The following is a 27,410-nucleotide window of genomic DNA, read 5'->3' as shown; positions in this document are numbered from 1 at the left end:
CAGTGCATATATTTATCAAAAAGCTCCTCTAAAGATTCATATTTTCTGGTTTTCCTGAGGTAAATGCCTGATGTTCATTCATGTTTATTTTATGCTATAACTAGGAATTAAACACGAAGAGATGATCGGTTCACTTGCAACTTGAACTGAGACAGATACAGTGATCTGTCACACCATATTTAAAAGCATCAAAACAGTGTTTTTTTTGTTGGAATTTTGTAGTAAAATGGAAAGAATTTGAAAGCTTAGACGTTTCATACGTATTCATAACTTATTGTGATTGCTCAATGGGATGCACACTATAAATGTTTAGTGGAGTACTGTTCATTAACTGAATACAGCACAGAGTAAAAGGTTCACAGATTTATCACATGAAGATCAAAAAATAGACAAATTAATACTGTAAATCCAGCACTATGATCCACACAGCTAATATTTTCCTACTGTAGTTCATCAACATTGTTTATATACTGACTAGGGATGCACCAATACCATTTTTTCAGAACTGATAAATATATTTATATATAAATGCATAATATAAATTAATAGACATGTATAGACTTGTAAATGCATAGCACAGTAATGGAGGGAGCAGCATATGATAAATAGAACAGAACAAAAAGGCTATTAATAATCTTTCATTGCGCTAAAGTATTATACAACGAAAGGCTCAATACAGAGGATTTACATTTAGCAGATGCTTTTATCCAAAGACTTACAAATGAGGACAAAGGAAGCGATCAGAATCAACAAAACTGAGCTCTTGTAGAAAGTTTCATCGATTTGACTGTTGCAACAATAACAGAAAATCAGATTTGGATCGGTCTCATCTGTCCAGAAAACGGCAGTATCGGAGCTGATACAGATACTGAGTATAGGATCGGTGGATCCCTAACACTGACTGATCAGAAAAGCACTAATCAACTTTTTCTTGGCAAAATATTTTCAGTTGAATACATTTCAGTGCGTCACTAACGATGAATTTTGCTCTTGACAATTTAGCACACACACAACATGGGGAATTTTAGCACGTATGAACACCGAAAGAAATAATGTCAGCACTTATGGTATTTAAAAGGATGTTTTGACAGCAAATGAGTACAGTTTTTAATGTTATCTATTTTAAAACAGTGTCAGGTCACTAATCTGCTGTTTTATCAGTTTTTCCATTGATCCTGCTTTAGCCTTTTTTTTGCCATGTCTATTTGTGAAACAAAAATAGATCAAATATCTGCCCATATGTGCTTGAAATGTCAGTTACTTAATATGAATCCACACAGGGCTCTCAGTAACATTAAGCCGACCTCTCCTATGGTTAACTCTTCCAGCGCCTAGAGTAATGCCAATCTGTTCCCGCTGAGAAATGTTCCCTCCTCTGACACGCTCACGCAGATGCAGGGTCTGTTCACACACAACCGGGCCAAACCAACACACGGACAAACAAACCTACAGGCCTGAGAGGTTTAATGTCTCACCGTCTCCCCTGCTAGTTTCTCCAGTTGTTGGATGTACGGGGTGATCAGAGAGTGAAGGTTCCTCAAGATCTCCTCCACCGGCAGAGCGGACAACAGAAAGCCCAGAGCCTGCATCAACCACATGCACTGACTCGTCTAGAGAGAAAGAGAGAGAGATTGAAAAGACGAACAGATTTAACAGGGTCATAACTAGACCAGATGCATGTCCAGCTTCAAGTAATGCTCTCAATGAAAGCAAAAAAGCCATGCAAAGTGACAAAAATCCAACGCTATCTCACGACCAATTCGTACGAATTTGTACGACCTCAATTTTGTACGATTTGTCTAAACCCCAGTGACGGTTAGGTTTAGGGGCGGGGTTAGGTGTAGGTCATTCGTACAAATTAATACGAATTGTGCAACTCGTAAAATACGTACGATTTGTCAAAAATCGTATGAATTTGTACGTGTGTGGTCGTACGAATTCGTACGAATAAGCCACCTCGTGAAAAAAGTACGAATTGCTGTGAGATCGGGTTGCAAAAATCACAGCAGAATAAATAATTATGCACAGCTATCTGTAGAATTAAAAAAATCACATTAAAAGCCCTTTCTATGACTTAACACAAAAAATTAATACTGTATGTTCATACACCAGTAAACGTGTAACAATGTGTTTTACACTTCAGTTTACACCGTACATCTGTAAATTTGGTATATATTGTAATATATTGGATTTAGCAGATAATCCAAAGATAATGTGTTTAAAAAGCAGCAATAAACATTGTGCTGATACTGGTAAAATCTCTATATTAAATCATGTTCTTAGTCTTTCCTTCCTGTAAAAAGGAAACCATTTATTATGGTTTATATAGCTTATTATTGACTACCAATATCCAGAAAAAAAAAATTTTATGCATAATGTGGAAATTTTAGCAAATAATAATCACATTAGTCTGACTGTCTTTTCATCATCATTTTCAACATCACATCACTTTTCATCATATGAGATCTCTCTTGAAATGATAATTCGGACTTTCCTTATAATATTTAAGATATCTAAGACTTGTTATTACCTTAAATTTATGGACTCGATTTCAGACCAATACGATTTCACTACATAAGTGTAAACTTTATATCACAAAGATGAGGTCCAGAGGTGAATTAAAAAAAATACAAATATTTTTATATATAATATATATAAATAATAAAAATAATTGTGCAATGATGTGCACTAATAAATAATGACACCATGGACACGTATTACAAAAGTAAATATGATTGTATTTTTGTTTCATTTAGATTTTAACAAAGGAAAAGTGTGTGTGTGTGTGTGTGTGTGTGTAACACCTAATCAGATGTACTATGCAAAGTGACTTAAATCTAAACGATTTAATGAACTAAATTACCACCAAATATAGCTTTATAAAATTTCCTTTGAGGAAAAAAAAGGTTTATTCCTAACACAAACTCACCTTATGGATCTGTTTAATAAGTACTTCCTGGAAAAAAAATGGAAAAAGACAAACCTTCATAAATGGAAAAACTGTATAAATTTCTGAGTATCATCATTAGTGCATGTAATACCTGTGAAACAGCGACTATATTGTTGGCATATGGGGGCAGGTCGTATTTGCACTCTCTGCAGATCTTCTTTAGTGTGGAGACGCTGGAAACAGACAGGTCTGGATTGCCCAACGCCTGCAAAACCAGCGGCAGAACGCTGCTCAACATCACCGGATGATCCGCCAACCACTCTGCCAACGCTCCTACAGAGAGACGTAATGGGTAAATATCTGGCTGGAACACAAAGCTGGGTATCTGTGTGGGAAAGTAATTTTGTAATTGTCTGGCCTGGACTCAAACGCATGAAAACAGCCCAAACTGCTTGAGATGATAAACGACAATTTAACAACACATAGAAATGAGTGTTTTTAATGATATTTGAGCACACACCGATGGTGAACATGACCGTGTCGGCCAGCTGGACGTTGTTTATGTTGATTCTAGGAATGAGACCGATGAGTCCTGGGATGACATCAGAATAGTTCACATCTATCGTTTCGGCGATGGACTGGAATCCGTACAACAGCGCTTCTGTATGCTGGAATAAAAAAAACAATTGCACCAAATCCTGTTAAAAGGCACAGGATTTGGTTGAAAAAAATCTAACAGCATTTTTTTCCTGAAAAACATTTGAAAATGCAACATATAATTTATATAGAATTTTTACATTTATATTATTATTCAAATTCAATTCATTTCAAATATGTGACCTTGGACCACAAAACCAATCTTAAGTGTCAATTTTTCGAAATTTTTTGTAAACATCATCTGAAAGCTTAATAAATAAGCTTTCCATTGATGTATGGTTTGTTAGGATTGGACAATACAACTTTTTGAAAATCTGGAATCTGAGGGTGCAAAAAAAATCTTAATACTGAGAAAATTACCTTTGAAGTTGTCCAAATGAATTCTTAGCAATGCATATTACTAATCAAAAATGGCAAAATATCTTCATGGAACATGATCTTTACTTAATATCCTACTGATTTTTGGCATAAAAGAAAAATCAATAATTTTTACCCATGCAATTTTTTTTGGGCTATTGCTAAAAATATTCCCCAGTGACTTGAGACTGGTTTGGTGCTCCAGGGTGACATATATTAATTTATATAATTAGTACATAGAATTATAATTTTTGCAGTTTGTTTTCAGTTCTCCACAATTTGGAGATTTTATGTAATTATATACAATTTTGTGATTACATCAATGTAACTGTAAAATAATTTGAATTATGTATATTTCACAGTAATATTACGCAAACAAGTATTTAAGAACATAGTAAAATAAATATATTATTTATCAGTACAACTATTCGGAATAATATTTTAATAATCTATTACAGTATTAATGAATTAACAGATTTAATAATATATTTAATAATATATTTTTAAATAATTATATAAATTAATATATTTTGAATATATAAATATTCATATTAAATATAAATAATCTGAATTAATTAATAATCTATAAATTCTTCATTTTCAAACATTTAACCAGCAAGCCTTTATTTTTGCCTAAAGACTGCAGGAAGCAATTAAAGCTCTCTTATGCTGATCTCTGTTTAAGTGTTTGAGAAGATTTTTGGTGCATGCGGCTTTTTCAAAATAATACAAAAAGACGACACAAAATCATGGCAGAAGCAGAGATGATTTTGTGTGGAAGAGCCTTTTCTGAGTTGTTCTGAGATGCTGAAAACACCAGATCATGAGCTGCTCTCATGTAGATGAATACAGTGCCACCCCTTCACTATGAAATGATTTAATGAAAACCTTTGAGACTTGATAATAGCACCAAGCCATTATTGTGATTTCGGTTTTAGCAATCATGCAGCCTTAGCTTCAAAAGTTTGCCCTTTTGCTTCAAATGTTTAATGACCCAGCAAAACCAATGATAACTGTAGACTAAATCCACTGTTCTCTGACCTGCCATGTTGTTGTTGGCTCTGTATTGGTGAGGAGTCGTCCCAGTTTGTCATACAGGTTACTGAGTAATTCAGCTCCCAGCATCTCGTAGACGTACATCAGTGTGTCAGATATATCCACCCTAAAAGAGCCAAACAGGAAGTAGAATGAACCCTTTGTATTAGTTTTTTATTAAAGATGATGGATCACCACAACACATAATTAATAAATATTTATTAACAGTGTATTATATATTAAATACTTTAATATTAAATACATATATCATTTGACTTTCTATTTAAAATATAATATTTCAATATTTAATTTTGCTCATTAATAACAAGAACAGGAGCTTTGTCTGCTGTGCCACTTCAACAAATCCAGCATGAAATTGCTGAGTGTAGTAGAAAATGTTCCAACAGGCCCATGAGAATGTGAATCACACACACACACACACACACACACACTGACCTGTAGATCCTGAACTGCTCCTTCTCGTCTGATGACCAGGATGCATACTCCTCATCCGTGGGGAACTGCGCTTTGTGCAGAAGAACGTCTACGAGCTGGAAGTACACAGGCCTGTAGACCTGCAGATAGACGGCCTGCTTCTCTGCCTCAAACGACATGATGTCATCCTGAAACACACGGACGAACATCAACAAATACACACTACACTACTGCTGAAGTAAGAGAGAATACAGGCACTGGGTCAGTATCACAAAATAAACCCTGTGTTAAGCCCCGTTCGCACCGAGAATGACAACTATAAAGATAACCACAAAGACATAGATCTAAAAATCGTTCCTAATATTAAAGAAAAGCACAGTCCACACCACAGCTATAACGATAAAATGCACAGAGAAACGATATTGTTGGAGTCATTTTCATAATTTGTATTTTTTAGATCCGTGCATGAGGTCTTAAAGGGACAGCGACCGAAATAAACCTGCTGCTGTCTGTCATCAGTGTTTATTTATACATTAAAGCAGAGCAAACCAGAGTTATTTTAAAGTTGAATAGATAATCCAGTTCCTTTGGTATTTCTGTACCAGAATATTACTGTCATTCCGACATGAAAAACAAAGCAGAGTTCATTTAAGGTTTGTATCTTATTGTATTTATTTGTGGATAGTGGTAGGTTTTTCTTAAAAAATGTATTGCTAATACTTTATTTCTTAATAGAAAAACAACATATGAAAAAAAAAATACAAATTATGAAAATGACTACTACTATATAAGTGTCCATAACCCAATAGATTCTTTCTATTCCGTACAGCGGCAAAAAATAAATAAATAAATACATAAATGAACATACACATTAAATATTCAGCTAATGCAGACTGGAAGCACGCACAAGGACACAAGCAAAGGACATTCCTGAATATTCAACACGTGACACACACTGCAGCAAACACACAGCACAGGTGTATGTATATTCAGATACAGCTCAATGTCTCTAACAGAGACTCTTCATCACTGCTGGAGATAAACACACAAACCTCCACACACAATACAGACCTTTCAGAAGATCAGTCAGCGTGTTTACTGATGCTAAAACTGTCCTACACATAACACAGCGCTTTGTGTGTGTTAAGATGTCAGCTGCTCACCTGTAGTGTGTACCAGAAGGTGAGCGTGAGAGAGCTGGTGGTCTCGTTGACGGGGTAGTGACCAGGGATGCCTGTGCAGAACATGATCATATTCACCAGAGCCAGAAAACTCTGCCAGTGCTCCACCTGCTCCAACAGAGCTCTGATGGAGAAGAGCAGAACAGACCTTCATCACACAGGATCACAATCACCAGCACTACATCATATCTGTCACTAGGGACACACAATATATTGACACCATTTCAATTTAAGCATTTAGTAGATGCATTTATCCAAAGTGAGGAACAAAAGCAAGAAGCCAACAATACTTATAAGGCCAGGTTTAGTTGACAACTAAACTAGGAAGCAAACTAGTCAAGAGGAGAAATGCAAAGGAGAAAATGGTTGAGCACAATTGATTTATTAACAACCAAAAATAAATAAATATATAAAAATTAATGCATGAATGAATGAAAAACTGATTGACAGCCAATATTATATATCTGGGAATTAAAGGACATTGAGTTATTGTTGAGTTCATTACAGTATTATTATTATTAATTATATATATATATATATATATATATATATATATATATATATATATATATATATATATATATATATTTATATATAATATAATATATAAAATAAAAAATTAAATTTAATAAAATTGTTTTACAATATATAATTTATTTATTTGTATTTAATTTTTTTATTCAGTTATAATGAAAAATGTAACTGTTGTCTTGACCTCTATGACAATCTTTGAAAATAAAACTGTTGTTAAAAAAATATATAAATTATACATTTGGGGTCTGTAAGTTTTTTTATTTTATTTTTTTAATGAATACTTTTATTCAGGAAAGATGCATTAAATTGGTCATAATGACATAATGAAAATCCCTCCTTTATCTTTTGTTGTTGACGTCAAATGTGGTGCATCTCTTTCAGTGTCACATGACAGGGAATCGGAGAGAAACATCAGGAATTGTCATTTAGTCTGACACCCACCTCCACTCTTAGTTTGAGAGTGTGACACTGAAAAATGGAGTGAGATTTGAGCAGAAAACTGCATGTAGGTGTAACATGCCTGACCAAAATCAAATCTGAGTCGGCTACTGGGACAGTGCCTTAGATATAACCCTGAGCCGAGTATCATCTGCTCACTCAGCAAGAGAACATCCACAGAGACCAGAAGCTTTCAAAGTGAAGATCTCGCCATAATTACTTCAACAGCATCCCTCCAGACACTCATGCATGCACACATCTCACACAGAGTCCAGTGAAATCAGTGTTTGTACCTTGAATGATTCTCTCCCAGAGAGACAGCGATTCGACAGATGCCATGTGATGTTTCCATGTCTCCATTCTGTACGGCATCTCGTAACTGATCCTGTAGCTGCAACACCTGCGGCACCAACTTCAGGAGAGTGTTCACATACCTGAAACACACAGACACAACCTTCAGGACTCAACACTAAACAACATTGGCATTAGCAACACATTAAGCTTTAGGAATGTGAAAGATTAATGGTGAAGATTAATTGCGGTGACATTCAAGACTGTTTAAACCCCAAACTTAGCTTTACTTCTGGCGACTGTATCTCGGCTACAAAATTCATAGAAGTTGTGAAGATGATCATGATGAACAAAGGCTTGTTGGTCACAGACTTATTTTCTGAAATTATCCAAAAGCTAATAGAAAAACTGTTGACGAGGGGAACCAGAGTGATTCTAACTTCCAAGATGGCCTTCGAAAATCTGTCATCACTGCCGTGCTCTATGTGTGATAAGCATAGTTTGAACGCACTGCAATTTGTTTTGGATAAAAGTGTCGGCCAAATGCATAATGTAGATGTCAAGAAAAATATGGTGGAAAAAGAGGGTGAAAAGTTGCTAGCACAGGTGATATCAGCTGAAAATGAAAGCCATTTCAGAGGTGGATTAAATTTTTTTATAAAAAAATTCCTGTAAAATAAGATGTAACGAATCATTAACAATAGGACCAGGAATTTTTATTTAGAGTGTAAATGGTCAATTTATCTTTTTCTTACAAAACACAGATTTTGGCTTCGCATGACATTAATTAATGTACTTCAGTGGTGTGGACTACTTGTGGTTTATGTGATGTTTTTATCAGCTGCTTGGAAGTGATGTGATGCTACATTTCTCCAAATCTGTTCTGATGAAGAAACCAACTCATCTATATCTTGTTGGCCTTGAGTGTGCGTACATTATCAAAAAATGTTAATTTTAGGTGAACTCTTCCTTTAATCTAATCAGTGCCCTTGATAAAACACACTCTTAAAGGGAAGGTTTACCCGTGCACTGATTTCACGTGATCTAGTGGTTTTCAACTTGCTTGGCTAATTTACTTCACACGTTCCCTTAATGACAAAAACACATCACACAACATTAGCTCTAAACTGCACAATGTATGGTTTCTCTTCTCTTGAAATCATCTCTCTTGCCTTCATTTGTCTACAGCTGTTACCTCATTCCCACATCAACTTCTGTCATGTTCCTCACTCCTGCTGCCACCTCAGCGTTTCTGGAACAATCTGTCCTCAAGCTCTCTCTCTCTCTCTGTCGTCTCATCCTCGTTTTGGTGTCAACAGCAGGAAGGACACACGAGTGGAAATGTTAACGAGCAACGGACAAAGAAAAAGTATGAACGGCAGCTCATTACAGGCTCATCAGGGGCTTGTCTGAGGCTCAGCACTCGACAGACACATCCGAGTGCTTCATATAACCACAAAGAGCAAAATCTCCACTGTTACACCCTTAAATACTCCTCCATTAGGCTTTACTCAGGCTTTTAACAGTGTTGTTTTTAAACACATTTGACTCAAATCAGTTTAATTTCATTTGTAGCAAACAATAAATAAAACTACTATAAAAGAACGATCTATCTATCTATCTATCTATCTATCTATCTATCTATCTATCTATCTATCTATCTCACATTGATCACACATCCATCCATCCATCCATCCCACATCTATCTATCTATCTATCCTTCATCACAAATATATCTATCTATCTATCTATCTATCTATCTATCTATCTATCTATCTATCTCACATTGATCACACATCCATCCATCCATCCATCCATCCCACATCTATCTATCTATCTATCCTTCATCACAAATCTATCTATCTATCTATCTATCTATTCATCCATCCATCCATCCCACATCTATCTATCTATCCTTCATCACAAATCTATCTATCTATCTATCTATCTATCTATCTATCTATCTATCTATCTATCTATCTATCTATTCATCCATCCATCCATCCATCCATCACACATCTATCTATCTATCTATCCATCACACATCTATCTATCTATCTATCTATCTATCTATCTATCTATCTATTAGGGATGCACGATAATATCGGCACAACATCGGTATCGGCCGATAAAAGCTTAAAATGACCATTATCGGTATCGGCCGATATGAATATTTCTGCCGATGAGCCAAACCGATATTCTCCAAGTGAATTAATTGACCTGTTTTTCAGATGTGAATGTCTGTCTACATTTGTAAAATAATAAATTTATGGTAGAATCAGTACAGAAGAGATACATGGATTTCTCTTCAGTAAAATTAAAGTTTAAATTTATCAGTATATATTTGTATATATATCGATATCGGTATCGGCCAAAATTATTTAGAAAATATCGGCATATCGAATATCGGCCAAAATCCAATATCGTGCATCCCTACTATCTATCTATCTATCTATCCTTCATCACAAATCTATCTATCTATCTATCTATCTATCTATCTATCTATCTATCTATCTATCTATCTATTCATCCATCCATCCATCCATCACACATCTATCTATCTATCTATCTATCCATCCATCACATATCTATCTATCTATCTATCTATCTATCTATCTATCTATCCTTCATCACAAATCTATCTATCTATCTATCTATTCATCCATCCATCCATCACACGTCTATCTATCTATCTATCTATCTATCTATTTATCTATTCATCCATCACACGTCTATCTATCTATCTATCTATCTATCTATCTATCCTTCATCACAAATCTATCTATCTATCTATCTATTTATCTATTCATCCATCACACATCGATCGATCGATCGATTGATCGATCTCTATCTATCTATCTATCTATCTATCTATCTATCTATCTATCTATCTATCTATCTATCTATCTATCTATCACACATCGATCTAACACACATCGATCTATCTATCTATCTATCTATCTATCTATCTATCTATCTATCACACATCGATCTATCTATCACACATCAATCTATCACACATCGATCTATCACACATCGATCTAACACACATCGATCTATCTATCTATCTATCTATCTATCTATCACACAGATCTATCTATCACACATCAATCTATCACACATCGATCTATCTATCTATCTATCGTTCACACATATCTATCTATCTATCTATCACACATTGATCACATATCTATCTATCTATCTATCGATCTATCCATCCATCCATCCATCCATCCAACTAATAATCAACAAACCTATATCAACGTGATCATAATAATAAATTCATTTGTTTACTATCACAATAAAACAAGATCAAAAGCTCATTCCCTTTCAGAGAGTACAAAATGAGATGATATTTCAGAGATTGTGATGTAATACGATAATGATAAATTATAAAGGAATCTGTATGACATACCAGGGAGATGTTTCACAGTTCGGTAGGTTTCATTTCTTATTTATTATTTTGCAGTGCTGAATCGGAGAGCTGCTGCCAAAAGCACACTTAACCACACAGAAGAATTTTAAGGGTGTCATATCATGGAAAACACGATTTTTCTCACTCTTTTCTTGAAATAAGATACTGATGTACTACAGTATGTAAACACAAGATCTGTTCCAAAACCCAGTGAGTTGGCAGAATCTGAAAGCATCGCAGGCAACAACAATGTGAAGGCTGTTCCTAACAGCAGGCAGCAACCTTATGTTGCTTTCAGAGATACTAGACTCAGTCCAAATTATAATGTAGTCTCGCATGCATCCTTCACAGGTGAAACAATCACAGGATGCACTGGGATGAAAACATCTAAGATGGACAATACAATAGGGGTGTCACGATTTCGATTTTAAATCGAAATCGATCGAAATTAAGTCACAGTCTCAAACTTCGAATTAAAAAATGGAATCGTCGATGCTGCCACGCCCCCATGTTGTATGACGGCAAATCAATGACAAAAATAACCGAGCATTCAACTGATGCTGGTGCGCGAGCTATATGGCTTCCGCACATAGACAGTAAAAGAAATGGACACAGCGACCCCATTGGAACTTTTTTAGCACTTCCGTTTCTGATGCGCAGACTCAAACGAAGCTTGACGACGTCAGCAACCTGTCTGCCAGATGTAAATCTTCTAAGTGGCTGTGCGTGCAAACTGCCATGGTTAATCTTGCAGAGACGGCGAGCTTGAGCGGGGAGTTCTTTGGCGTGAGTGAGCAGGAGTAAGTATTCTGATTAATTATTTTGTATAGTATTTTAAAATGTAACGCCAGTACGCCATATTAAGTTAATTGCCTATGAGCTTCTCCTCCTGTATGTACGGTAATGCGACAGAGAGCCGAGTGGTTATGACGCAATCGTTAGCCTATTTTTTACAAAAACTGTTTATACGGGGCCATAATGTAACATAGAAGGTAATGGAGCCCTTTATATATTGTCGTGTATCTTTAGAAATAAATAATGGACAAACAGAGTCTTTAAACGCCTCAGATGTAAAGTTATTCGCTGTCAAAATGACGCCAAAATGAATGGGAGTCAGTGGGAATGCTAACGCAAGTGAAGTTCTGCTAAAAGATGGCAGCCCCCACCCGACTTCAACTTCCGGTCGAGTTCCTTGCCCCTTGCTTCCGCCAGAGGAAAACTGAATCGGATGCGAAGAAACAGGAGCCCCCGAGCTCATTTCAAACTCTCGCGCGCCGCGCGTGACATGTACTCTGCGCGCAATACAAGCCCTCGCGCGTGCATGCTCATTCCCCACATCCTCGCGCTCTATCATCTCACCTGAGGTGAGTCACCTCTGCTCGCGCGAACAATTTTATTTTTGTCAGTCGTGGGGCGGGGCTTGCTGTTTTAGTTGTTATCTCAAATGTCATTGGTTATTCCCCTTTTCCTAAAGTCAGTATTCGATGCCTGTTAGAAAATGATTAATAATTCACTGACTTGACCCATGACTTCATCAGTGGACCAGATACATGTGAGTAATCATTTCTTTTGCTTGTTTAATTTATTTTTGTCTTTAATGTAATTTAATGCATTGTTTATAGAGTAGATCTTTTGTAGATACTTGATTAACTGGAATTCTTCTGATTGCTAGTAATTGCAGTCTTGTAATAAGAGATACACATATTTTACAGACTGTAATGATGCACACACACACACACACACACACACACACACACATACATGTGTATATATATATATAAATGAATGACAGTGAAGTGTTTAACAAGTGTTTTATCTTTAATCTTTTAAATAGATAAATCGTAATATTTGAAGGTTAGTTTAGTCATTTTTTATTGTTTTTGTTTGTTTTGTTATGAACTTGAATGTCATCTTTTGTGAAGACTGCACTTACAAAAGAGAAACTGGATGGCAGTTTATTTTAAGTTTTCAATTGACTAAAGATATAAGTTATTGTTACATTATGTTGTTAATAAAAGTTTTGAATTTGACAATGTATTGTGGTACATTGCAAACAAAGGTCAGATATTATATTGCATAAAAGTCTAGTTTGAAAAATGACAATCTGTGCTTTAAAAAATAATAAATGTAAAAATCGAAAATCGAATCGAACCGTGAGCTTAGAATCGAAAATGCAATCGAATCGAGGATTTGGAGAATCGTGACACCCCTACAATACAACATTTACTGTTTCAACGTACTAATGTCAAACTCTAAAGGAATCAATGATGAGTCAAGTCAAATCCTGCTCTACATTATTGTATTAAATATTAATTATCTTCTGCCTGGAGTTTTGACATTTCATGTCATGCAGCTTGATTTCAGCTGCAGATTTCAGTGCTAGACAAATTTCATGTTCAAACGTTTTTTAAACAGTGACAGGAGGGAAAAAATAAAGAAATAGCTAATTTTTGGCAGAACAAACCCAAACAAATACACTACCATTTAAAAGTTCAGGGTAATTGATACTTCTATTCAAAGAGGCATTAAACTGATAAAAATGTTATTTATCAATGCCACAAAAAGAAAATAATATTTATCAATTTAATGAATAATGTTCTTTCTAGTCATCAAAGTATCTTAAAAAAAACACTTTACACTTTCCACAAAAAACATGAAGCAGCACAAATGCTTTCAACACTGGTTATAATAAGAATAATGTTTTTTAAGCTTATTAGAATGAAAGCGTATTAGAAGGGAGTGATGTTGCTGAAAATTCTGCCTATCCTTCACAAAAAAAAAAAATATTTTTTTAAATAAACAAAGAAAACTTATTTTATTATCGTAAAATTATAATAATATTTTTAATATAATATTTTATTATAATACTAATTATAATATTTAATAATGTAATTTTTTGATCAAAATAATGCTACCCTAGTGAGCATTGGTACAATATATGTAATACAAAATATACGTTATATTTTACTCGTATACAAAAATAAGTGCAGCAAAAAAAAAATCCAAACTAACATATACAAAACAGGTAGTTGGGGCAACTAGTAAATTAGTCAAGCCCCTTGCCTATACGTATGACAGGGCCTCTATAAAGCTCAGCGTTTCTTTGCCGTGTGACCTTGTCCTTCCTGGTTTAATCGATCTAATGGCTGCTGAGGCTGTGTCTCTGGCGACTGTATTTATTTATGCGTTCTGGTATAAGATGCTTTTACTTGAATAGGCTCTAAATAAATAAATAATCACATCAATCACATTCAAGGTCAAGGAGGACTTTCAACACCATCAGGAAGATTCACACAGATGTCACTGCTAGTCACTGACACAAAATACATTCATTATCAAATCAGACATCACTACTGCTCTCGTGCGTGCTTTAAAACGATCCACGGCACGATTTTTATTGAATAACCATTTAAATTTCTTCATATGACTAGTCAGCTAGTCAGTGTTAAAATTAATAATCGCGGATTATATCATGCGTCATAACCACAACATGCAGGCTGAGTTTCTCATCTTTGTTTGTGTCATCTTGTCTCTCAGACTAACTAATTTGAGTTTGTTTCATCCGAGCACCTCAAACGATCTCTTGTGATATTTCGCTGTGCTTCTACAGACACAGACGCTCCCTCTCCGTGTAATTACCCTCAAACACCAGGAGACAGATGAAATGAGTTGCCTGGCAACAGGATGCATTTGGTCCAATGGCATCCTCCCGAGAGGCTTGATTGTAATGTGTTTAAACAGTGAGAGGAGGCGATGAGGGGATGGAGACGGAGGATGGCGAGAGAGGACGAGACACAGGCATGATGGAGAAAAGGACAAAGGTGAAATGAATAATGGAAATCAATGGAGAATCATTGATCTGACCTTTAAGAGCAGGTGACACACCGGCCGAACTGAATTCAAAGCACCTCACGCTGAGGTCTGGGTGTTTGAGAGTGAACTCCAGCAGATCACAATATAACAGCAACACACGTCCCGAGGGCCGAGTATGAGCCTTGGAGGAGTGAATCTAATCGCTCCTTTAAAAGGGACATTTTTTTAAATAAAGAAAACAACCCTAAACTTGCATTCAATCATTACATTGTAAAATGAAGGTGAAATAACTGAATGATGGATTAATAAATTGATACATTAATTATACTGATTAATTATTCAGCGCTGTCAACAGGAGGAATTAATTCACAGTTTAATTATGTCTGTAATTAAAATGAGCTGGAGAATTTCTTAATATTCATAACTTTCTTAAAATTCATAACTCTGTTAATATTCGGTTTAGGATGGCTTATAAAGTTATTCAGCCATGTGTAGCTTGCATTTTTTCTAATCAATTGTGATAATTTTATGATCACCAATTTCACATATATATATTTATCATTGGGGAATAGAACAAACTAAAATAGAATAGAATAGAATAAAAATTTCACATGCTTTTCTTTTGTTGTTATTCATGCAGCAAAAAAAAAAAAAAAAAGTTATTCTAGACTTCATGAGCTCCAGTAAACCAGATATTGATCAATTCACTAAATAAACAAATTAATTAATCAGTCAATTTTAGTTCCTTTGGAAGTCAAACACCTTCTTATAACATGCACTATTCCTGAGATTTTTTTTCCCAACTATCCCTGAGATTTTAAATTAATATTTCAATAATTTTACTAAGTTTATATATATATATATATATATATATATATATATATATATATATATATATATTAATTGAATTAATTAATAGCTTTTCATCAACAAAGAAACCCTAGTTTTAGAAATCCTAATCTAGAAGAAAGGCAAAGAATTCAAGCAAGCAAAAATAATGCTCACTCGGGCAGTTAAGAGAGCTTATTTGGAGTTTTCAGCTATTTAAATGAATTTTTAAAATAACTAAATCATTAAGTTAGGTATAAAACAACAGCCCCCCTGCAACTCTTCATTGCCCGTTAAAAATAAATATATTTCTATGAATCACTACTCCACACATAGAGTGAAAAAAATTGCTTCCAATCAGCCTTTCAGCAAAACCTCTCATGAAAAATCGAAATCTCCCTCTAAAGGTCACTCATCCTAAATCAGCTCCCTTGTGTGCTAAAAGTGAACTCAGCCGTAACCGTGTGCGAGAAACCTGTAGGAACTATTGAACTACAGCATCAGACTGTCTTCATCAGAGCAGAAGCGCTTTAACCTTGCACCAGCAGCTTTCCACAGTGGAGGATGTGTTCACCTCTAAAGGTTGGTCCTCAGCATCCGTTGGCTCTGGCTTTCAGTGAGGGGGGGGTGGGTACCAAACAGAGCGTAAGACATTGCTCCATCGCTCTGTCTCCATGGAAACGCCAGCCATCCTTGAAATAAATCTGCCGCCGCCAGCCCCCCCCCTCCTCCTCTGATGTGACTGTGTTTCAATTTGCCTTTGTTTCTGTCTCCCTTCCACCCCTCTCTCTCTCGCTCTCTCTCTCTCTGCATCAGTCACTTTCATCTCACCTGTGTTTGTTCTCCCTCAGACCATTTCTCTCTCTTTCTTTAACATGTCGTTCACAATTCTGCATGTACTGATGTATCTATATGAATGCAAAGCCCCTTTAACACTGCGATTCCCAAAAATACATGGTTAATGTGTCCTGGCAATTGTTCCCGGGTCGCTAGATTTTGAACTTTTACACTGCCAGTGATTACCTGGAATGTAAAGACACGTGACATCAAAATGTGTATCGTCGATCTCACGGGCTGACGATAAGACCGTTTGAAGAATGACCATATCGCCCAACACTAATGGTAGCTGAACAAATTCAGAGTTACAGGATAAGTTTTAAGTTGACAAAACCAAACCTCTCCAATCCGGCTTTGTTGGTACCATGATGCTGATCATCAACTTTCTTTGTCAATTCAGGCTTGGATCCTGAGTTTGTGGAGCGCGTGCACATGAATGTGTGACATCACTGGCAAACAGCCAATCACAAGTCTTGCAACACAAAGCATGTTTGATTTACTTCTCGCGAGAGACCCAGCAAGATTCAAAACTAAAGGTTAAAAATTTTGCTTAAGGTTAAGAGATTGAAGAATATGAAGGAGGACAAATAAAAGAAATTATCTTGCTCTATCAGTGCATTGACAAGTGAAACTTGTTAACTTAGTTTATACATTTGAAAATATACAGCGATAGAGACTCGAACATGTAAGGTCATTTTTTGTTTTTTAAATAGTGCAATACTACAACTTATTTATATTACATGATCTGTATAGATTAATATTTATTTAAAATAAACAATTTATAACTATTAAAATAAAATAACTTGTGTTTAATAGATAAATTATAATAATAATAATATGAATCACAATAATTATATAAATCATAAAATGACTCAGTAATTATTATTAAAGCCAAACTGTTTTTTTTTTTTTTTAGCATTAGTGACCTTTAATTTGTGTCACTTATAATTAATGTGTCACTTCTCTCACATCTGATTGGTCCACCTTCAGTTTGAGATCTCTAACCCAGAACAAACTAACTAACATGAAACTAACCTTGCTAGCCAGCTAATCTAGCTTTATGGTACAGGCCCCTGGTGTTTTGTACATGTTTAACCCCAACAGGTTTTGTATCATTTCATACAACTCTCTCACTTCATTGCAGTATTTAATGCTGACCTCTGTGAGTCGGGCTGTGAGATGGTGTTGACGATAGCCTCCACAGCCGTATCGAACAGCTCCGGATCCGCCAGCGCTGTGAAACTGGCCTCGACCAATCCTTCGCTCTCGTTCAGAGGAACGTCCAGGAGAACCCAGCTCGACAGACACTTGAGCACACGGGCCTTCACCAGCGGCGGAGAGTCCGGCTGCCGTAACAGCTGCTGCAGAAGCGGGTAAACGGCCGTCCACTCGCGGCCCAGAGCGCCCCGCACCTGTCCCTTACGGTACTGCGGCAGCCGGCTGGTCTGGAACTCCTCGGGGAGAACTGTAAGGAGCTCCAACAGGGCCAAACAGCGGGCACGACCGTCCACCTGACCTCCTTCCTCCTGAAACATACGCACCATCTCCGAGACGGCACCCGGCCAGGCCTCGGGCATCATGTTGAGGGCGAGGGACGCCAGCGCCACACACAGGCGGGTCAGGACGATCTTAGAGCCGGAGGCAAAGCGAGCGATCTGAGAAAACAGCTGCGTTTTGAGCGTTTCGTACTGCTCGGCGGGGATGTCGCTCCAGTAGCGGGAGATCTTGGTGTGAAGGGCGCTGGCGCCGAAGTATTGGATCTCTGGAACCTGCGGAGATGAAGGAAGAGACACAGTCTTTGATTGTCTTTCTCTTTAATAGATTCCTTGGAGAAGAAATCAGATGAGACGTACACAGCATATAAATCCCTCTTGCATCATTAGTTGGCACAGAGTTTGTGATCAGTGCTTTTCAACTGCTGCGTCACTACTAAAGGGCTGGGTGATATGGCCAAAAATAATGTGTCATTCATTCACACAGAGACACTCATGCAGATTTATTAGTGGAGTGCACTATCTCTGTTGTCACGTTCATTTCTGTTGCTGTGTGATCAGCTGAAAAATTAATCCGTATGGAGTAAAAATCTCAAACACATTTCTGGTCCTTATATTCTCATTACAGTGATGTAAAAATATTTTTAATTATCAGGTTGAGTTATAAAAACATTACTGATGTTTAAATTGAAACACATTTAAGAAAAATATCAGAAAAATATCACTTAATATCACTTATTAATATCAAATTTAAATTCCTTTTTTGGGTGTGTTTTAGGAGAAAATGCTACACAGAACACCCTGTAGGTGAGGCTTAGTTGATGCAACGATCACCGCTGCAATGCAACCGCCGACGACATCTGATACGTGTACACAAGACTGAAAGTCATTCTGAACAGGCATTCCCAACCCATTTAACTTGGACAAGGACAAGCAGAGCACTGGTGGAAAAGGAGGGGATGAGAACAGGATGTTCTTACCTTCTCTGGTCTTAGTAAAACCCAACAGAACTGCCAGGCCTGAGGAGACACTTGAGCCTGCATCAGCCATTTCTGAGCCAGGTTCTTATTCTCAATGTTGGGATCATAATAGAGTTGATGCAGGGCCTGAAAGAGACACAGAGAGCGAGAAACACAGTTTTACCCAGTGAGCATTGCACTCTGGCCATTATGGAGCACATGGATACAAGCTAATAATGCTTTATTAACCCTGGGGTTCCTGCGGGGCAGTTTAGCAGACAAGTGTATGAAAGCATGTGCAGTTAAAGTGATGCTCCAGGTATAAAAACTGCTGACGCGTGAAACTCATGACATAATTTATGCAGGTGAAGAATTTAATATGGTGGAAGGGCAAATAACACAGCTAATAATGACATACTCATTCAGCAAAAAAAATTAAGCAACGTCTGTACAGTGTTTACCATAAAAATACATTACCTATCTATCTATCTATCTATCTATCTATCTATCTATCTATCTATCTATCTATCTTATTAAAATGTATTTGATCTGAAATACTGTAAAAACAGTAATATTGTGATTTCTATTTTAATATTTTACATTTAAAATAATTAAGTAACATTTATATTTAATATTTGAATTAATATTTTAAATAGGGCTGTCAAAATTAACATTAACCCAAATTAATTTTAACAGCAATGATTTTATTAACACAGCATGCATTTTCTGTTTGACCTATGGCCTAACCCATAGAGAAATGGAGATGCACAGTGTTATCAACTTTAGTGACTTTTCAGACCCCTTTGCCAACTTTTTTTTTTTTTTTTTTTTAAATGCACCTAGCAACAAATCTTTAGGGTTTGCCCAAACCTTATTTAGTTTCTAAGACTCAAGGTCTCTCTTTCCAGCACACACACCTCTTTCTCTGCGTCTGCTCTGTTGCGCGAGCAGCTGAGAGGACCAGCGCTTCTGGTAAAACACATTTTCTGTTGCTTCTCTAATTTTACATGCAAGTATAGCCAAAATCACAGCCCAGCCATTGTCTTTATCTCATGTGTAGGCTATCTGATTTCATCAGACGATGGCTCGGTTATAAATCAGGATTTTTGTGCAGATTAACATCTTGGAAGGGAAAGCTAGTCATCTTAATAGGTCATGTTTCAGTCACTATTATATATTCTTTCAATTGTCTGACAACAGAAACAGTAAAATATATCAATGAAAACAGTTTTATTGAAAATGTATCTGCATCAAAATACAGTTTGTGTGCAAACAAATGTAATGATAAATAAAAAAAAATACTTTTTGCATGTGAGCTGCCCAGTCGTTCGGAAATGTAGACAGGCTTGTGTAAGTAAACTGCTCAGTGAAAATAAAGAGAAGTAATGGGAATCTGGTATTTCTATGTTCTTTTTTTCATGTGTCTAATAGACATGAACAAGTACTCTGAAAAACATCTATGACCTTTGAAACATGTCTAGTCTTTTAATGCTCTATGTTAATGGTTTCATTAATAATAAACATATATCATAAAGCATCCTTATTTGTCCATGCCCATGATGATTAGAGTACTAAAAACTTGAAAAGTATCACATTTAGATACATTTAGAACAGAAAAATGTGCTAATAAGTTGCAATTAATCACGAGTTAACTCGATTAATTGCAATTAAATATTTTAATTTATTGACAGCCCTCATTTTATTTTATTTAATTCCTTCAGAAATCATGTTAATATGCTGATTTGCTGCAAAAGAGAGAGGGTTATGATAGTTAACTAAAAAAAAAAAAATAGAATTAAAACCATAAAAGTCACTTAAAATAAACATTCACTGAAATTAAAATGTTAAAAATTCTAGAATATACTAAATGACAAACTAAAATAAAAAAAATAATTATTAATTTTTACAAAAAAATGAAAAAATAAATTTCAATTAAAATGAAAATTTAAACTATGACAAACTGTTTCAAAATAAATAAAAACTTTAATAGCATGCCAATTTGTATTACTATTAATGTTGAAAACAGTATTAGTGGAAATTCTGAATTGTTCTATGAATAGAAAGAGCTAAATATCAGCATGTATTTCAAATAGAAATCTTTTGTAACATCATAAATGTTTTTTACTGTGACTTTTGATCAATGTAATGCATCCTTGCTAAATAAATGTATTAATTTCATGAAAAGAAAAATCATACAGATATATTGTCATTACCCAAAATATCTATCTACATCCCAAATGTCTAAATGAGGCAGACAACAACAAAAAATGTAATCATATAAGATACAAATGAAGGAAGATCAGAGAGGAATTCGATCTGTGTGTCACAGCACATCAGAAACCCCCTGAGAAGCTGCCATCTGTCAGAGTAAACCAGGTGACACGTGTGTGTGTGTGTGTGTGTGTGTGCGGTCAGAACGCTATAGATGCTTGGAATCCTTATACTTCGGTACAAAGGAAGAACAGAATAAAGTGAATATGGTACAAATGTCTGTTTAAGCACATGGCTACACCTTTTGAAATCAGAGTTTCTATGGCAACCATCTATTCTGCACTAACTCATTCTTAAAGATCAGCGCTGGATGACTTTGCTCCACTGACATGGTTACCGCATCCGATCTTGACTATGTGTGTGTGATGACTCACTCATTCTGTAGGATCCATTTTACCCAGACGTCTATTAACCACTTGTTTAATCTGATTCTATGAGCTACGCTACAGGCATTGTCTGTATCTGGACTATCAGTATAAAGTCTGCTAAGAACCACCCACTGAGACAGGACAAGATGTTCGGGATCAAACACTAAGCAAGTAAGGACAGGTAAATCAGAAACTGGATATAAATAATATTAAAAAAACAGGTGTGACCAATAGGCATGCACAAAACTACACCTTCACAAACTGACTAGTCAAGAGTTGAACAGTCTTAGAGGAAGCCCTTAATAAAAAGACTAATTTAAGTTGTCCAGCCCCTGATCAGGTGCATATCTTAAAAGGGTGTGATTTAGATAGGATGAACTTTTTAAAGATGCATAAACAACTGAAAAACTAAACATTTTATATATATATATATATATATATATATATATATATATATATATGTTACTTAAAAAAAACATGAATAAAAAAGGAAATAAATGAAATTACAAAAGTTACAAAAATCAAACAAACAATAAAAAAATAAACATATGTAAATATAAATAATATAAATATATATGTAAATTTAAAAGTTCTTAATAAAAATATATTTTAAATACTAAAGTAATTCAATAAATAAAGTGGTAAAACTTTAACCAGTAATTTGGAAGTTAAAATGCAAAAAATAAATGCAACAGCTGTTTAAAATAAATTAAATAAACAAAAGATAAATATCTAAATAAATATGTAAATATAAAAAAACTTAATAAACATGCATATAAATGAATAATAAATATCTAAATAAATAAAATAAAAGCTAAATAAAAAAATTATATAAAAGGAAAATAAAAAAATAACATAAAAGGAAAGTTTATAAATTGCCAAATAAACCAAAAAAAAAAGAAAGTCTAATATACAATAAAGACATCTAATATATACATTTTTGATGCTATGAAGCTCACAAACATTCAAAATTCAATGACTAGCTGTTCCTCAGAAAAACAGATTTTTCAGCTTAGTATTTTGTGATCACCTTGTTTCCCGGTGGACAATTCAGAACCTGTTCACCATGACTCCCAAACACTGCGTGAAGCCAGACACTTAAGGATTTTGGGGACTGTGTTCAACAGCCCATCTGGAGTGATCAGGAACAGCTGTTCTGACATTATCAGCCATGTGTGAATTTTACATCTCAGAATTTTTGTGTTTTGAGATTCATTCCCATCAGTATTGTCAAAAGACCCAGTACTTCGGTACCAAGTCGGTACTAAAAAAATGAAAATGTCACGGTACCAGGTTTCTTTAAGTACCGGTGGTACCGAGGACCCGGTCAACCCGGTTCTTGATGCATACAGTGCTATGATTTCCGCGAAGCAGAAAACGCAGACAGAATCTCAAAATCCAGTCATGAAAATTAAACTTACATTTTAATATGGAGAGTCATGGAATTTGTCAAAGTCTGCATAAATTAATCAAATCAAATCTCCATATGAGCCAGTATCTGTAAATGTTAGGCTGCAAAAGTTGGTTGAAATATAAATCCTGCATGGTCTGCGCGTCTCTCTGTGAATGAATGAATGGTTTGTTTACTACATAGACTGAAGCGCGTTCCTCTTGCAGTCATTTCAGCATCTGCCATCTGTCTCAATGAGGACATAAATACATAAACTACATCACCAGAACTGTTCTGTGTTACTTCACAGACATTTTACTGTTTCATTTGAGTAAAATCAGTGTCAAAATAAAAGTACATTTTTACATAGAGGCACTGTGCTAGAAATTTTACTATAATTTAGAAGAATGTATGTGATACTGCTACTACTGTTGAAAAAATTAATAAAAAATTATTTTTTTTAAGAAATAAATCACACAATATTTCTTCCATGTTTTAATAGCAAATCCCCTTTGTTTACCAAAAAATAAAATGTGTTTAAATTTAATTAAAAGAATCCTTGTTTACTTGTTTTTCATAATTATATTACTTGTAGAATTTTTTTAACACAATTATAAATAAGTATAAAGAATGGCATTGGTTTTATTTTCAGTAATTTTTTTTTTTTTTTAGCATATTTTTGTGTTTTGCTTTGGTATCGGTACTGAAGACTGAAATTTTGGTACCGTGAAAACAATAATTCCCATTGAGTCAGAGATAGATAATCAGAAATGATCTGAATCCTGAGCAACAATGAGGAACAGCACCACAGAAAACGGCTCCAAAACAGTAGAAATTATCAGATTTTTTGACCTTTCAGCACTAATAGATCAGAAACGTGTGTATGAGCCTAAAGAAGCACAGCGTTTGAACAAACAGTGGTTAGAAAAACATATCAAGTCGCCACTAACAACCAAATCTCTGCACACAGCCCAAGAGATATAATTAACAAGGCCGAGCCAATCAAGACACAATAGTGGAACATGACAACACACACACACACACACTCCAGAATCCCTCTGTGAATAATCACACACATTCACATCAAAAACCTCTAAAGTCAAGCATCTCGCTGCATCTAAAAATGAACCTCTCCAGCAAATACAAGTCCTGGTTATCCACAAGCAACAAATCACTCAATCTGAATTGTTTTGTGCATAACTGACATGAGCATTTCTCATCTTTGTCAGCTTGGATATCTAACCAGGATATTTAAAATGGTTTTATTGTATTCCTCTGCAGACGGATGCGCCTGACCATCACACGGCCCAGAACAATACACAATAACACACACAACGACCTCTGTGTGTGTGTGCTGCTGAGAGAACGAGCGTGAAAGAATGGCGAGAACATTTTTTTTAATCTTCTATCTGAAACAGAGTTAAAGTAATCATCTCACCTTTTTAGGATCTCAAAGTTGAAGAGATGATTCATCCAAGTCTCTTCAGTGTCACATGATCCTTCAGGAATTATTCTGATATGCAGATATATATTTTCACTCAATTATTAAAAATGATCCTTATTATTATCAATGTTGAAAACTTTGTTTTCTTTTGGATAATTCTTTTTTTCAGGATTCTTTGATGAATAGAAAGTTTAAAAGCTTGTTTTAAATCAAAACCTTTTGTAACATTATAAATGTCTTTACTGTCACATATAATTAATTTAACATTTTGAATGTTAACTTCTGAATGACAGTAAATTAGTTTCCAAAAAAATATATGAAATTGGTTTAAACGTGTACAATGTATGTTGTACAGCAAATCAGCAAATCAGAATCATTTCTGAAGGATCGTGTGAAGATTGGAGCAATGATGCTGAATATTCAGCTTTGAGTATAGGAATAAATTACATTTTAAAATACATTCAATCAGAAAAAGGTTATTTTACATTTTAAAAAGCAGTTTTTGTGTACATAAGAGACTCATTTCAAAAACATAATAAACTGCATTTAGGTTTTTTTGTCAATTGCACTAACAATAGCACATGGCTGAAATTGATCTTAACATATTAAATTGAAGAATTAACATAAGTGCTGCTGAACACTCCCGAATGTCTTACACATGCATTACTGTAAACACAAACTGAGGGACGATTTGAAATTATTTTCAGCAGCAATCGAGTGCATTACATTAAAATGAAATTACTGATACATTACTGACACACCATGTTTGCGGTTAACAAGATCAAAAGCTATTATAATAATACTAATAATAATAATAATGAGTGTGTCACATGAGCAGGCCAAAGTGTTTGGGATAAAGATGAGAAACCCTCCGGCCGGCAGAGATGAGACGGGCGGGACACCACCCTCTCTCCGCTCCTCATCCTCACGGATGCCTCAATATCACTCTCTTTACTCTAATCCAATCTAACATTGAACACCAGTTTCAAATCTGTAACCTGATCATGGGAGATCAGCTGCATTACAATCATACACAGATAAAATTACCCTCAAAAATAGACAGATCCATAAAAGTAACAGACATTGGGCAGAAAATAAAGCAGTCGAAAACAGAGAGATAATAAAGAGAGAACAACTAAAACATGACAAATTTGTAATGATCCTAAAGCAACTACATGGTCAATCTCACTGAAGCGGCCATGAAGACCACAGACAAATTTTACCACTGCTTTAAAAAGAGTCATGAGAAATGATATGCTGTTTTTTAGGACTATTAAATTATATTTTGTGCCTTGGGACACTGTTTTCATGACAATTAAGCACATTTAACCCCATAACCTCTTTTATACAGATAATTTATCATGGCAGAACTGCTTTGATTTATACTGGTTTAAAAAATACAGATTAATTACAGCAAAAAGAATCTAATAAATTAGGTTATATTTTAACAAAATAATGGACTTAAAATAGTATATACGTGTATATAATTAATAAACAACAAAAAATATTCTCAACTTACAACAACAATATTTGCATGTTTTGTCAAAGAGTAAATGAACATTAAATAACATTATTTAATAAATATGTACATATTTACCTTTTCCACGTTTTCCACGGTGAAGTCTGTGGCTGTGTCCGGATCCATCGCTGTTTTTACTGTAACACACACCTCCTGTCGCTCTCTTGACCACAATCTAGCGCCTAACGACTTTTAGTAATACTGCTGACTAATATAATTTTAATAATAACCGCTGATTAATCTCTGAGGTGAATTTTGAATCGGCCCGGCGCGCGATCAGGCCGGTGCGCGCGAGCTCATGTCTCTCGATTTCATATTTCACTCATGATATATACACCTTTCGTATCTCAGATGACCGATAAATATGACCATATGCCACAAATAAGTGTCCGCGGGTCTCGGTGATCCGGTGTGTATATGTCCTCCGTCTCCGGTTCTTGTCGGTCTGACGATGAATCGATGAATCGATGATTCGACACGCGCTGCGCGTGCCCAACCCTCTGCCTTCACGAAAAACAGAAAAAAATATTTCCAGTTAAAATATGTTTCAGTATTATTATTATATATGTATGTGTTAAAAAACATGAATACTTAAATGGTGAATTTGCTCTGTTGATTGACTGCGTTTATGTGACTTTTCCTTTTATCAAATTAATTGGCTGTCTGTTTCATTAGAGCTCGGGTCTGATTTCTGATATTAAGGGTTTCACCCGTTTTAAAACTGCAAAATCGTGCTGATTTCATGTGAAAGTTGATCACATGACTTTAATGTGCGTTATTTTTAATCAGGCTAAATTTGAATGGCCCCTGCAAGCGATCCTTCGCGCTGCACTATGGGTAATGTCGTTTTCTTCTTTTTTTTCTGAAATAACGGTTGTTCATATGCGGCGTCACAGCGACTCTTGGTGGTACTTTTGAAAATTTGCATGGATTTTGGCTCCAGTAAGTCTATTTTATGCATGTGATATATATATATATATATATATATATATATATATATATATATATATATATATATATATATATATATATATATATGTAACAAAACATAAAGAAAACATAATTGTTTGTTGTCTTAAAGTAAATTTAGAAATGTATATTTTTTGCATAATATGTGTTTTACACACACTAATCCAAAGCACATGCATTGCATCTATGAACTTTGTACAAAAATTAATTAATTAATTAAATAAATAAGAAAAATCAACACAATCCAGCTGTGGCCCCGCCCACCGCGTCGAAGGGAGCGCGCAGG

The 27,410-nt window shown here is 35.2% G+C and overlaps 1 protein-coding gene across 2 annotated transcripts in view; it reads right to left on the bottom strand.

The window, feature by feature from the left end:
* The window catches only part of ipo13b (importin 13b), a 37,518-nt gene extending 10,901 nt beyond the window's left edge, over nucleotides 1-26,617 (bottom strand). For both annotated transcript variants that reach the window (XR_003294642.1, XM_026290559.1), the window contains exons 1-11: nucleotides 26,234-26,617; nucleotides 19,185-19,310; nucleotides 17,870-18,480; nucleotides 7,821-7,961; nucleotides 6,538-6,679; nucleotides 5,396-5,562; nucleotides 4,946-5,066; nucleotides 3,411-3,558; nucleotides 3,042-3,223; nucleotides 2,930-2,956; nucleotides 1,476-1,610 (exon numbers count right to left, since the gene is read on the bottom strand). Coding sequence is in view for 1 of the 2 variants with exons in the window: in XM_026290559.1 (XP_026146344.1) it covers nucleotides 1,476-1,610; nucleotides 2,930-2,956; nucleotides 3,042-3,223; nucleotides 3,411-3,558; nucleotides 4,946-5,066; nucleotides 5,396-5,562; nucleotides 6,538-6,679; nucleotides 7,821-7,961; nucleotides 17,870-18,480; nucleotides 19,185-19,310; nucleotides 26,234-26,281 (1,848 nt within the window). In the remaining variant the exon portion in view is untranslated. The remainder of the gene's footprint in view (nucleotides 1-1,475; nucleotides 1,611-2,929; nucleotides 2,957-3,041; nucleotides 3,224-3,410; nucleotides 3,559-4,945; nucleotides 5,067-5,395; nucleotides 5,563-6,537; nucleotides 6,680-7,820; nucleotides 7,962-17,869; nucleotides 18,481-19,184; nucleotides 19,311-26,233) is intronic.
* Between the last annotated feature and the right edge of the window lie 793 nt (nucleotides 26,618-27,410).

Source organism: Carassius auratus, chromosome 20 (assembly GCF_003368295.1).
Source record: "Carassius auratus strain Wakin chromosome 20, ASM336829v1, whole genome shotgun sequence".
Taxonomy (NCBI): domain Eukaryota; kingdom Metazoa; phylum Chordata; class Actinopteri; order Cypriniformes; family Cyprinidae; genus Carassius; species Carassius auratus.
Note: the sequence above shows the minus strand (reverse complement) of the source record. Positions and strands in the feature narration are given on the sequence as shown.